This window comes from Zosterops lateralis (genome assembly GCF_965231275.1).
Source record: "Zosterops lateralis genome assembly, chromosome: 2".
Classification (NCBI taxonomy): Eukaryota; Metazoa; Chordata; class Aves; order Passeriformes; family Zosteropidae; genus Zosterops; species Zosterops lateralis.
The window spans coordinates 62276364-62290674 of NC_139763.1; the positions used below are offsets into that span (position 1 = coordinate 62276364).

General features: G+C 38.4%; 2 protein-coding genes across 2 annotated transcripts in view; one reads left to right on the forward strand and one right to left on the reverse strand.

Moving 5' to 3' along the window:
- GTF2F2 (general transcription factor IIF subunit 2) overlaps window positions 1-14311 on the forward strand; it is a 78698-nt gene that overhangs the window by 16938 nt on the left and 47449 nt on the right. The gene's annotated exons all lie outside the window — the stretch shown is intronic.
- KCTD4 (potassium channel tetramerization domain containing 4) lies at window positions 10552-11325 on the reverse strand (the record flags this gene model as incomplete). The annotated part of the gene is made up of 1 exon (XM_083883142.1): window positions 10552-11325. One exon carries the CDS (start codon window positions 11323-11325, stop codon window positions 10552-10554), a length of 774 nt encoding a protein of 257 aa, XP_083739268.1.

The window sequence follows — 14311 nt, forward strand, 5'->3', positions numbered from 1 at the left end:
CCATTAATGATTCACAGCTCAGGGAGCTGCAGAACCACAAGTGATGGTGTTTTACTTAACAGGACCTCATGGATTTTTCTTTTATGAGGGGTCTCTGTTGGTTGAGCCCATGTAAAATCTTTAGTATCCATAATATCTGGAATGATGTTTGCAGTCAAATATTCAGGAATGAAAACATATGTGAGACAAGTTTCCTTAAACTAAATTTGAGTTCCTTTTGCATTTTATAATTTTAGATCAGTTTTTCCATACAGAAATCCTATTTGTTTAGAGCTTGTGGTAAACAGTGCTTGGTGATTCAACTAGTGTTATTTAATGCCTGAAGGCTGGTTTATGCTGAAAGGGAAAGGAGGATAGCAAGTGACACAGTAAGCTATAGGAAAAGAGAAATGAGGATTGACTTTGCTTGGACCTATATGAGGATGAGCAAGCAATTTAAATCCAAATATGTGTATATGGCTCTTGTTTGTTTATGGCATTGCTTGCACCTACCTGAAAGTGCTGTCAGTGGTGACAGAAGCTGTGAAAACCAACATTTGTGCCAGTATAAAGTGTTACCTGCTCCCCCCCAATAAAAATATGCAGAAGATGCTGCTCGGAGCCTCTGTAGTCTGCTGAGAATGATACAGTAAAGAAATGCATTCTCATGCAAGAGCAAGTGCATTAAGTGCTGTCCTTGTGGAAGTGCATTATATGGAATCTGCATGGGCAGCAACTGAGTATATAATATTGCCCAAGCTTGGAGCACGTAGACAGACAATATAGGGTGAATTTAGTATTAAAATTTTACCAATTGTGAGCATATGAGTGTGACTGCAGACACAAATATACAACATTCAAACTGTTTGTAGATAACACTTCCTCAATTTCTTGATATTGTAGTAAAAAAAGGATTCACATGTTGATTATACACATGTTGGAATATTTGAAATTCATTGTAAGCGTGATGATAACCGCTGAACTCCATGTGATAAAATCAGCAATTTTTTGGTAAAGATAGAGACTTCTTATGATATAACATGGGATGGTATAAAGCTGCTAAATGCACATTTGATTTTGTGCTCTTTCAAGCAGTTAATTAAACTTCAAAAGCAAAACTTTAACTGATAAATGATTGTCAGGAGGAATAAAACAGTAACTTTTAATTTAAATACTAGCTTGCCACTCGGTGTTGAAGATAATTTGGATGCAGATTCTGCCATTTTCAAGATGCAGAAACAGTTTTTGTCTTGAAAGTATAACTGGGTTTGTTGGCATGTAAATACAACACAACTTAAAATACAAGCTTCCCAGTAGCTTTCCAGGAGCCATAATCAATGTGAGACTCCATTGGCAGCTGTTGAAATACACAAAGAAGCAATGACTCCTGCTTTAAGGTATGTGTAGTCAAAGTCTACGGTACTGGTTATAATAAATATTGTGGAGGAACAGGGAAGATGCAGTGGTAGAATAGCAAAATTTTATGGATTCAATGTAGATCGGCACTAACTGGAATTAAATTTTTTGAGAATTTGCGCAAATGTCCTTGGTGTCCTTAGTGTCTGGCTATTTATTTTAGTATATTGTATGAATAGTCTAACATGTATGTCTGAACCGACTTGTATAGTTTCTCTCCTGAGAACAGAACCTGATACAAAACAATAGGAGTTAATCCCATGACCATATTTTGTCCTTCTATGATGTCCATGTCCAGCTTGTAGAAGTACTGAACTAAACAGAAGCGTGCTTTTGACTTGTACCCGAGTTCTTTGTTTTCCTCATGACTCTTGAGGAATTCCAGGAATCTTAGCCATTTCAGGCATTGCAGATCATAACTTTACAAATTGTGTTTGTCTTCTATGAGGTATTTTGCCAATTATTGCAGTTCACCCACCTACCAGCATGATCACATTTGATGGATTCATACTTTTGGAGTACTGTAAATTCAGAGCCTTGAATGATGGATCAAAGGGGCAGAGGAAGATCAGATGTCTTCTGTCTTGGCCAGTACAAGATTGACATGTAACAGATGTAAGGCTTGCAGAAGTCAGTTTCAAAGTAAATAAAATGAGGTGGTTCTGCATTCACAATGTAATTGAATTCCTTGACAGAAGATGTGGACATCAAGGTGGTATTTGCTAAAGGCTGACACAACCTTAGGAGACGAAAGGGATATGAAAGATCATAGAATGATAGAATTGTTTGGGTTGTCTTAAAGACTTTAAAGATCATCTGGTTCCAACCCCCCTGCCATGGGCAGGGACACCTTCCACTAGACCAGGTTGCTCAGGGCCCCATCCAGCCTGGCCTGGAACACTTCCAGGGATGCGGCACTCACAACTTTTCTGTGCAGATCTTTTCCAGTGTCTCACCATGCTCACAGTAAAGAATTTCTTCTTAATATATAATCTAAATCTACCTTTTTTCTCTTTTAAGAAGCCTTTGTCCCTTGTCCTCTCATGACATTCCCTTGTCAAAAGTATCTCTTCTATAGCCCCCTTTAGGTACTGGAAGGTGCTCTAAGGTCACCCTGGAGCCCTCTTTTCTCCTGGCTGAACAATCCCAACTCTCAGCCTATGCTCATAGGAGAGGTGCTCCAGCCCTCTGATCACCTTTGTGGCCCTTCTCTGGACCAGTCCAACAGGATTGTGTCCTTTTTATGCTGGAGACCCCAGAGGTGGAAGCAATATTCCACATGGGGTTTCAAGAGAGCAGAGAGGGGCAGGATCTCTTCCCTTGACCTGCTGGCCACTCCTCTTTTCATGCAGCTCAGGATAGGATTGACTTTCTGGGCTATGAACTCACATTTCTGGGTTCTGTTTTGCTTCTCCTCAGCCAAAATCCACCTAAGGGGACTAAGATTGGAGGGACAACTGATTTGAGACACCCCAGGCCACAAAAGCCAGGTGGACACTGGGATGCATACCCAGTAGTGTCTGCACTGCCCTTAGGTTTCTTCATAGATGTCCACTTGTGACCACTTCACTGGAGTCATGATGCTGAGCAAAGCAGACCTTTAGTCTGATCCAGTGCAGTTACACTCAGGCTTTATTTCTCTCTTGCTCCCACCTGCCTTTTTTTTATTCCTCCAGTTCTATACTGTTGTTACACAGCTTCCACCAGGGCTATTTGATTAAAAGTTTCTTCTTTTTACACATGGAAATAACTTTTTTGGGGGAAAGCAATTAAAGCAAAGACGAGACCCTACTCTTCCAATATTATGTGTAGTAATTTATCTTTGCCTTTGGTAACTGCAGCTGCAGGAACACTGGAGGCAGTAGTGCAGTTGGAGGACCTGAGCTTTCTGTATGCTTGAGTCAGGAAACAGTCTAGCAAAGCTCATTTTGTGCTCTTCCTGAGCTGTCAGGCTTTTCCAGCCCCAGCATCCTGCCAATAGCAGTGGTGATGCAGGAGCAGTGTGTAGCTGTGCTTCGGCATATTGTCCTACTCATGTAGGTTGTCTGAGGGACTTCTGTGGGCAAACCCAGAAATCATAATCTTAGCGTGGCAGAAAAGTTGTAGAAGTGGTCTTTAATCATCATATGGGAAGGCATAAGATAGCCTATATGTTAGATTTCTGCCCTGTTGGGAAAGAACTTTATTTGCTGTTCATTTTAGAAAATGTGTTGGAAATGTCACAAGACCTGGCAGTGCTGCAGGCCTTAGATAATGTTAGTATTGATAGGACTTCTAACCTCAAGAGTACTTTTTCCTCTTTTTAGCTGATTCTTATCAATCTGGCCGGCAGGACCTTTAATTTGTCTCCTCTGAGATTACCGGTTTCAGCACTGAGAAAATGTACTGCTTTATCCCTAGTACTTGCCAAAGGCCTTATTTAAGTAGTAGAGAAGCAATAAATGACTGGATTTGGTGTTATAGTTGCTTGGTCTGTTTCCATCTTTTCATGCTTAGCCTGTTCATTGCTAGTTTGTTTGCTTATTTTTTCTTCCTAATTGAGAGAGTCTGTATCCACCTCTGACCTGTACTTTTTTTTTTTTTCCATTTCATCTGTTCACTAAAGTATAAAATTAAGAACCTCCTAGGAGCTAACAAATAGATTTCTGTGGAGCTGCAGCAGGAGATTTGTCGCTTGAAGTTTTCTATTAAACAATTTTTTTTAAAAAGCTAATTCCTCTGACTTTGGCTACAGTAAAGAAAATTTTCTCTTTGTAAGCCAGCATATGAAAAGCAAAAGGAGAATTTTGTAATTTTTTTCTCCTATTATTTATTTAATAATTTCAGTATTATTAGATATAATTTGTATTGTATAACTTGTGTGGGCTTCTGTTTTCATCACAAAACCAAGACCCTCAGCTGACACTGAGTGACACTGAGTCCTTTTCTCTTCATCTCATAGTGCTCATAAGCTCTCTCACCACACTTCTTCCTTCCCATTCTCACAGCTGGGGGAGTCCAGCACTGCAGACTTCCCTGAGCATCAGACTCCAGACTCTAGCAAGCTCCTTGGGACTTGATCTTCCTGGGGCATTTACCCAGCAAGTAGCCTTGGGTTTTTAAATCTGAATTCTTTTCTCCTTGATGTGTTTCTGTTGGTGGTCAAGTGCCACTCCCTTACACAGGATGTCAAATCTCTCCTCAGGAGCTGTGAGCAAGAAGACCTTGTGCCTCAGTTAGAGCAGGCTCTCCATACCTGGAACAAAGCTGCCACTGAAAGTTTGGTAGTGTCAAAGGGAAAAAAAAAAATGTATCCTGGAAAACCATAGTGATCTAGCTTTTCACAAAACTGAAATAATGTTTGGCGTGCAACTAGTGGAATCCCCCTTTAATGCCCAGAAAGATGATGGCTTTCATGAACTGTGTCTAAACCAAGATTATGTCCCCCAAAGTCACACCACCAGTGAACACGGCAATATTGTGGTAATTTTTAGCATTATCAGGAGAAGCTTATAGACATTCAGAATGACTCAGTTTATAGGAGTCATCTTCTAACGACTTGGTTTTGAAATCCTAGTGTGTTGAGCTTGCATATCATCATGTCGTAATACTGTTTTAAATGAGTAGCTGCTGTTTATAGCTATAATTATTGTACCAGCCTTGAGCAGCACAGATAGAAACAGCTTCTTGGGAGACTGTTGCATTAGCTGTGTGTGGTACTCCTACTATGAACATTTTTGGGAAAAGAAATCAACTGTCTAGTTCTACAGAATATTACGCAATTTCAGAAAGGCAGCTGCAGTTTCTTTTTCGGAGTGCTTTCTCATCCGTCTTCCTCAGGTGTCATCATACATCTTCCTCCTACCTTCCCAGTCATGCTGCTTGTTTTCTGGCATTTTATTGGGAATGATAATGATTTATGGAGGCAGTGTTTTGAGACAATGTTCTCTGTGATATACCAATACACAGGAGTTTCAGAATGTCTATTTCAAATGTAAATAAAACCCCAAATATTATTTTTTCTGATTCTAAATTTCTTGTGCCTTACTTACTGACTTTGTTTCAACACAATAAATTTTACAAGTCTCTCTCTTCATATAAGGATTCATTCATTTTTTTATACTAGTAGTCACTTTCCTGTCAATCTACCCTGGGTTGCAGGATAGCAGACAATGTTAGGTTTATGTAATAGTTATTTAGGAAAGATGATCCAGCCTAGGAAAATAGTATTTATTTTGTCACAGACCCAAGTGAACTTGTGCTCTTCATCCCCAGTCCTGATTTATCAGTCAGCGGCATTAGGGCAACATGACCCTTCTACACAAATAAATTAATGGATTAGACACTGCTCTTATTAAATTTTGTTATTTGTTGCCTGCCCTTATTCTGCTTGTATACTAATGAAGAAAGGAGGAAGAAGATAATTTTCTTAACCTCTTCTGGTCTTACTGAGTGGAAACCTTGTAATGCTTTTAAGAGGTGAAAATAACAAAGCTGCCGATTTTCTGCAAATGATGATGTAATTTTTACCTACTGTAGAAAAGAAGTGACCTGTTGTCACATAAACAGTTATAATAGGTACAAATGAAAAATAATAAAAAATAAGACATGAGCATTTGAAAATATCAATAGTGCAATTATGAGGCTGTGAGACACTGGTCAGTGGGTGAGTCAGTACTGAAGGTACAAAACTGGAGCTGCAATTTGGCCTTGTTGTGCAGCCTCTGTATTTCACACCATCAAGACTACCTCTAGAAACCACATCTGACTCTAGAAGTCATTGAGCAGTGAGTGATTAGAGAAATACTTTGAGTAGGCATTGTATATGTTTTTCCCAGTATTTATTCTTTCCTAGGCATCCCTGACAAAGCTCCACAACTGGCCTAGTGACAGGAAGGGGTACAATGAAAAAAAAAAGAAAATTGAAAAAATAGTTGTATGATGGGAGGTAAGAACAAGACAAGGGAAAGAATGTGAGGGTCAAAGGATCAAAAGTGGGGATTCTCCCAGACATGTGAAGTCTCTAAATCGAAACAGTTCCCAGTCACCAGGGAAAACTGGGCTAAAGCAGGCCTTAGTCTGTCATAGTGCACACTTGTAGGTTTGTTCTACAGACCTACAAAACTTGCAGGTTTTATTCTCATATAGAAATCCATGTAGCTGACACCTATGCCAGTGTACTGCCAAGTGTGGTAGAGTCCTTGGCTTCTCCTCCACCACTGGGGGAAGGTGGGCATCCATGTGTCAGTATTTTGGTCAGTTTGGCAGCCATTTATATTTTTCCATGAGTAGTCATTCAAGAAATGAATAGTGGCGAGGACATTATTTTGTAGTCTATGGAATTTAGTCCTGCCTTCAGTTGTCCTTTCTGTTGGTGACCCCTTTTTCTGTTCTTTGTGCTTGGTGACACCTTTTCTCACCTGACAAAACAGGCAGGGAGACAAGCAGAGCTGGCCAAGCCTGGGAGAAGGTTAAGTGCCTCCTTGGGGAAATGCGAGGAAGTTCCTTCTTATTCCAGCTGGAGCAGTTGAAGATCATCAGAGAAATTATGGTAATTGTCATTCCTTCCTGGTGCTTGTTGGACAGTTCTGATAAGTTTGTTGTGATCCAAGTCGTAATGAGAGAAAGGAGAATAGAAATATTTTGCATGCACATGATATACTAAGTAATGTTAATGTTGTTAGAACAACTGTGGGTATTTCTGACTTCAGCGCTTGATTTTGCAGCTTTCATATTGTCATAGTAGTTATTCAATTTGAAATTTCCAACTTTAAAGAAAAGACAGAAAAGGTAGCTGATGCATAACTGGGTACTTTTTCTGGCTCATCCTAGGAACTCAAGTATCCACCTGACTGACTGAACATGTGCACAGTATATTTATGTTATATTTGGTATGTTTATGGAGCACAAAAGAAACATTATTCACAGTATTGAGGTTTTATGTGGTCTTTTTGTTCATATACTAAAGCAAGACACTCCTGCTCTGAAAAATTGCTCACGTTTATATCTAGTGTTAAGTGTGTAATTGTAGCTGATGTGGCATGATTCAAGACAGTTGTGGATTTGTTTAGTCTGAATAGGGAAGGGAATTAATTTTTTTACCTTCATGTTCCTTTCTGCTGTGTAATTCAAAGAGCTGAGTGAGATGCCTTCAATCAGAGGTAGAATGTAAAAATTTCAGACCCTGATACTTGCAGAAATGCATCACTGCCCATGAAAAAGGGAGAAGAAACAAGATTGAGGTGTGTTGCAGCAGATGACTTTATATGTGTGTCATACATATCAGTCATAGAAATATACAAAAAATCCAGTGAAAATTACATAAGGTAAAGAATCATTCAATTTTAAACAAATAAACAAACAAACAAACCCGCAATAAACCAACCAGACAATAACACAGGTATTTATTTTAATAATGTTTTGAGAGATAAATTTTTCACTTAAAAACCCCGTTTTTTAAGTTCCCATTTGTAGGTTGAGAGGGCAGTAGATACTCTGAACCAAAAGCCTGACAAATAAATCTTTATGAATAGCTATAGAATATTCTTAGAAAATGCTTCAGATGGTTTCCATGTTACCTGTGATTATCAGCTTATGAACAACTTATATTCTGAAAGTATTTTCTACAATAAATGCAGACCCATCAAATTCTCTACTGATTTTTCATGAGCGAAAGTCATGCTCCAATAAAAAACTGGTGCTGCCTTCTGATAGGGAAGTGCTGACAATTGATTTCTTGGTGTTTGGCATCCTAAGAGCCCAATTGAAAGCCGAGCGACCACAACGTATTTTAGTTAACGTATATTAATTGTTTATTAATTGTTTTTTGCTTTCCTTCTTTTCAGCTGCAATTACTTTTTAAATCTCAGTCAAAGACCCAGGACAAATGAAGGTTATAATCAAAAGCATTTAAGTGCAAATGGATGATTTGACATCCCAGGAGCAACAGCCTCCTCCAGACTTTGTGCTGATGCAGGCTGTGTATTTGACAGCACTGTGAGCATGCTGCTTCAGAACTTGTGGGTTCATTATGGAGCTTTTTTAGATTGTCTTGTCACTTTATCTTGCTCATGTAGAGAATTGTGTCTACAAAGGGCTTTTCATGTAATTGTCTTGTGTGGTTGTGTTTCTAGTTCTTGTCCTAGAAGATCAACAGGATTTTGTATTTCTTTTAGGGAAGCTTTCACATTTGCTTTTCAGACAAGTCCTACAGATTCTTAGAAGCACAAGATTAGTGGTTAATGAGGATTTTTTAAATACATCAATTTGAAAATAGCTTGGAGGGGGAGGAAAGAAGATGACACATGCTGGTGGCATATGTAAACAATAGTATGTTACTATGTATCTTTTGTGTGTATATAATTAGTGCATTTGGACAAATTCAGAGAAGTTTTGGGAGACATGTACAGTTGTTCAGCTTGTATGCCTGAAATGTAAAGTGATCTGATTTTTAAACATTAGAGTCTGGAAAAGTTCCACTTAAAACCATATATTTTATAGAACCACATTTTTTTTATGAACTGTAAGTCTGTAACATGAGGACTAGATAGAACACTTCATCGTTTCTAGACAGTGGATTCATCCTGATGGAGTATTCTGGAGAGGTTGAATTCTCCCATTTGATAAAATCATATTGGAATATATTTCAGTCACTGCTGCCTGGTTTGGAGATGTAGCATCACTGTATTAATTCATCTCTAGCAGGGGACCTAGTTAACAACACCTGTTGTATGTTAAAAGTGAAAAAGAGTTTCAGCTTGAGGGACAAGTGGACCTTGCATTTGTATTCTCAGCCCTTGGTACTAAGGGTTGGTTTGTTCTCCCTAAAATCCAAAGTACAGCTGTTCTCAGACTGTCCTGTGTTAGCTGTTTTTCTTGGTTGTCACTTCTAGTATGGATTGTACTGCCTTTTGTTGACATTATTTTTTTCCTGTACAAGGTCAATGTTTTGGGAGAACTACTTAGTTGTTTTTTTTTTTCTTTGTTTATAAGCATTTTACTTGAATTTTGGGTTCATGTGAGCTGTGAATGACGATTGGTTTCAATGACAAACAAAGCTTATAGTTAGTGCTGCTTCTTGCCTTTTGTGATGATTTTTCAGTTTGCTTTTTTGAAGTGACTGGCTTGTAATACTTGTATTTAAATTAGTTACAGTTGTTCTATAGAAACTACTAAAACTTTGTTTAAAATATAAATTAAAAGATTTGATAAATAGTGGAGATGAGGAGAATGAAGGTATTTATTCCAGTACTAAGAGTGAATTGTCTTTAATGCCAGCAGGTGGTCTGTTCAGAACTGATAGTACTCATTGCATTTAGTAAGCCACTGTGCAGAGCAAGGGCTCTGTTTATTGCCTGTCCTTGTGAGCACAAATGACTGCTAGGAAATACTGACTGGCATTGTTGGATGCCATTACTGGAAATATGCTAAACTTAATGTCAAATACTTTTGTTAGCTATTTGATATGTATATATGATTAGAAAATCTAACATTCTGTGCAGATTGGACCCAATTTCTATAATCAAATTCATCTCCCTCAGCATTGTTTTGGTTTACGTGTTTCTGGCAATTGCTATTAGTGTAACAATATGGTGTAAATTTGGGGTTAAGTGAGTTGAGAAACCATTAAACTTAAAAATTAAGTTGGTTATTTTAAACTCTTGCAATCTTTTTTTTTTTTTTTTGTAGATTCAGTACAATAGATTACCATAAACACTAATGAACAGTCAAAATCATTTATTCCAGTTAAAATCCATTCTGAATTTGTTATGAGCAAACATACTTTAAGCCTGCTTTTTATATGAAAATTCTCTCACTGCTGTTCAGCAGAGCAGTTAGGTATATGCATGTTCATCACACAGGTACACAAAAATTCAGCTAGACTCTCTGGTTGAAAGACAGCATTGAGAAAACATATTACAAAGAGCATAAAGCATTCCATCTGTGTTTACAATGTTAGCAGATAATTCTTGTTAAATTCAGGCATAAAATTTTCATTCAGTTTAAGTAAGCCAGAGATAGATGTCATTATGAGATTTACATACCATTAGCTCACATCAGTTGATTAGCAGCTGAGCTCTGTGGTACAGGGCTAGTTAGATGCATTATTTGTGATGCCAGGAGGCTGCAGCTCAAGGAGCTTTACTGGCTGCGTGCTCGGTTCCTTTGCCTTTGTGATTATTTGATAAAATGCAGTGCATCACTGTGAACAATCGACCCTCTTGAACAATCCAGACTGGTCAGCAGTCTAAATCCACATTTTAAAGCCGTCATTATAGCCTCAAATTTAAGAGTTTCCAGGGTGCAGACAAAGGTGTTGTCCTCCTTCAGTACCAATCGTGTACCGTTTTCAGACTTTATGAAGTACTTGAATTGAATAATATTTGAAGATACTGAAAACTCCTCTGGAAATCCATCCAGCCTGCTTTTGGACACCAGGACAATTCTGGATTTTATTTTTGCAATGAATTCAGGAGCATTACAAAAGATTCTAAGTCCTTGTGAACGGTCGTGGCTGTCAGTTATTTCCAGGAAAGTGGTCTCTCGAGATGCTAGCTGTTCCTTCTCCCACCTTGATTTCACTGCCTCTGAGAGTACCTTAAGCTGGAAAAATTCAGCTTCTTGTGCCAGAAGTTGATTTTCTCGAAACCCTTCTGGTAGAAGAAGTTCTCCGTTCCGTAGGAAGTTGAGGATGTGTCTGAAAAGGAGTCCATCTCTGTCTATGAAGTAATGACCATCTGCATCAAAGGGGCACATTATTCTTCCATTTATGATCCCCTCCAGAAAAGAATCTGGGTACTTGGTCAGTGTCTGTTTTTGTGTGATATATAGATAACCACCGACATTCAGAGTAATCAGAGACGTTTTATATTCCTTGTCTAGCTCGGAGCTTTCAGAGTTGCTGTTTTTTTCTTCGCATTCGTTTTCTCTCCTGCTTGCTTTTCTCTCCATTATTGAAGCTAGGACAACAATACAGCTATCCTGCTTTGCTCTTGTCAGCTTACAAAGAGGGTGTTTCTTATTAAAAAGCACCTTTATTCAGCTCCAGCTCGATGTTGAAATGGAAATGCTGCTCGCATTGCTCCGACTGTCAGCTTGGGTTTGCAGTAGGTGGCGTATCAGCTGTGTGTGCAGGGAGATAGCAGGAATATGACGGTAAGAGAGAATTTGCATTTAACTGTGTAAGGGAAGAAGTGTATAACAACTGTTTGTTTTGTTTCTTTCCTTTAAGTCCAAGTAGTTTGCATAGCTTAGGGGGTTCTGCATAGAAATACATACTGCTATACTAAATGGCAACTTATTTTTAATACTTGAAGATGCATTTGTAGTGTTAGCTGGCCAAATTGTGTTATGTGCTTATGGTGTTAAACATCTTCATTTGTGTTTTAAGGATTTTTATTTTCACAAAGCCTGTTTTTTCACATTGTTTTTTAGTACTGATTACAGTACCTGATGCATACAGCAGGACAGCACAGAAACAAAAGTTGTTCCTGTGTGTATAAGGGAGGTGTCATCTGTGGAATGTGTGCACATGCATGTCACTCATTTATCAGTCATGTGTGCAGCAGTAAAATGTTTCCACAGTAGATACCCTGGAAGTGATGCTAAGGACTTGTTGGTCTGACTGTTTTAAGTTTGTGGCAAAAGCTTTTATTTGCAGTCAAAGGGACTATCCTCACTACCACAAGAACAGCAGCCTGATTAGGCTTTGCTTTTTTGCCTTCCTGTGTGCCATAGACAAAAACAGTTTTACAGGGAGGATTTACCATTTATATTGGTGATGGTTTTTAAGTCACCAAGGCTGCCTAGCATCAATTTGTCCTTTCTTGATAGAGAAACTCAGCTGCCCTGTGGAACAAAGAGCTTGTGTGCCTACAGATAGCTTTGAACATCACATAACACCATAGCTTAGCAACACTGGGGTACAGGGAGGCAGAAACATCGGCACAGCACACTGGAATCAAGTGCCTATCTTCTCTCCTGTACTTTGAGCCTCCCAGTTGCCTCTCAAAGATTTCCCCTTTAAATGTTTGCAGTCTGGAGCAGGAAAGATAAAGCTCTCCACACATCTCTATGGGCGTTTCCTTAGGGAGTGGACAGATGGGAGCCACTGCATGCATTCCCCAGCATGGATGGGAGCAAAGGCTTTCCTGAGTTAGACCTGGAGAGGAGGAGATTCTATCTTTTTCAAGATGTATTTTTCACTTTGCAGGTAGCTGTATCCTGCTTTGTCTGACTAGCAGTGGAAAGGCAGGTTATTTTTCTGTAAATTCTGCTCTAAGTATCTTATTCCTACTGCTCCCACTGTCTGTAAGGTGGTTTATTGATACCACAGAGTAATCACTATAATATTTTATTATTTGGTAACTGACTGTAGTGGAAATAAATGTTTGTCTCTCACTCTTCTCCTTGCCAAGGTATCCTATTCCCTAGTGCTGATACGCTAAATTTTTCTGCTCCTGTATGTGATATATTAAGCAGGTATTATTAATTAGGTTTGATTTACCAGGAATTAGTAATGGTTTTATTTTTAACTCTTTGATTCCATGGATATTTTAAACATAACTTCAGTCAAAGAGATTTCAATCGGTTTCTAATTTTTAAACATTTGGATTTTTTTTCAGGATTAACTCCTTTCACTAATGACTAAGTTATTCAAGTTCAAGTTACTGAATTAGTAATTGAGAAAATGAAAAAAGGCAATTAGTTTCAAGTAAGTCTTTTTTTTCCATTACAGGAGACATCCATTCAAATTTATTTTATTGTCAAGTGATGGAAAATTCACATAAAGTGCTTAAATTGTGCATAGCTAAAATATTGAACCATCTTATTGTCTTTTAAACCTTAAGAGAATGATTGGTGGTTCTTTCATCTCACACGGTGAACTTGAAATATTTTGAACCTGAGCTAGGAGCATCCTGGTACAAGTAAGTAGGGATTTCCAAGGAGAGAAGGGATTTGTAAAAGATAAGAAATTTTCAATGTCCAATTAAGCTGTTTGCATTTTAATAGACAGAATTTACAGAACAGTGTGTGTTCTCTTTTCATCGTCTTCTCAATGTTCTAACACTTGGTGTTGATATTTTCCACTTTTGTGAACAGGTAAGTATTCTTTGAAAGATCATGCAAAATCAGTTTTGTGGTTTGTATGATAAAATATTCAAAATGGATTTGGTGTGGAAAATATACTCTGTGGAGTTCATGAATATTTACACTTAAACCTTTGAGACTTGAAAAATTTAGAGCTGCTGTGAAATTTTCATCCCCACAAACCCATGTAGCTTTATTTCACTGCAGCTGACAGTCATCTGTAACACAAAATTAAAGCCTGGCATTTCTCAGCAAAAGTTTTCCACTTTCTGTGCCATATTACAAGATTTTCCCAAAAAATCCTCATTCTTCTTGTGCACTTGGTGATACATATGGTATTGTAGTGCATGTAATCTTAGTGGGGTGATTTCATATAACTTACTGTTTTTCGAAAGCATAGCTATGCTGGATTTTCTTTTATTCTGTCCTTTTGTCCATGCACTGAGAGATCATCCAGAAGTTCATTTTGGCAGAGATACAGAAGTATTTCTTGCAATCGAGTTAGAGACTTTGACCATTTTTGTGCTGTGAGAGTCTTTTGTGTTGTGTACCAGTGTCTGATAGCTGAGACATGCCGAGTGCATCTCAGATCTTCTTGCTTCCCACTTGGATTGAAATAGAGTAACTTGCTGTTTCTGCCCTATCCAGCTGAAGTGTCCTGCTTGCTAATGTGGGGTAGCAAACCTGGAGTGACTGTTGCTTCACAAGTTATTAGTGTCACCTGTATGCTGGGATTGCCATTGAAGTAGGGAATAGTGCTGGAATCCAGCAGTTGAAAGGATATTGTTTTGGTTTCAGATTAGCTCAGAAAATACACTGAGCACCCTTGTGCACACTTAGAGTGGCT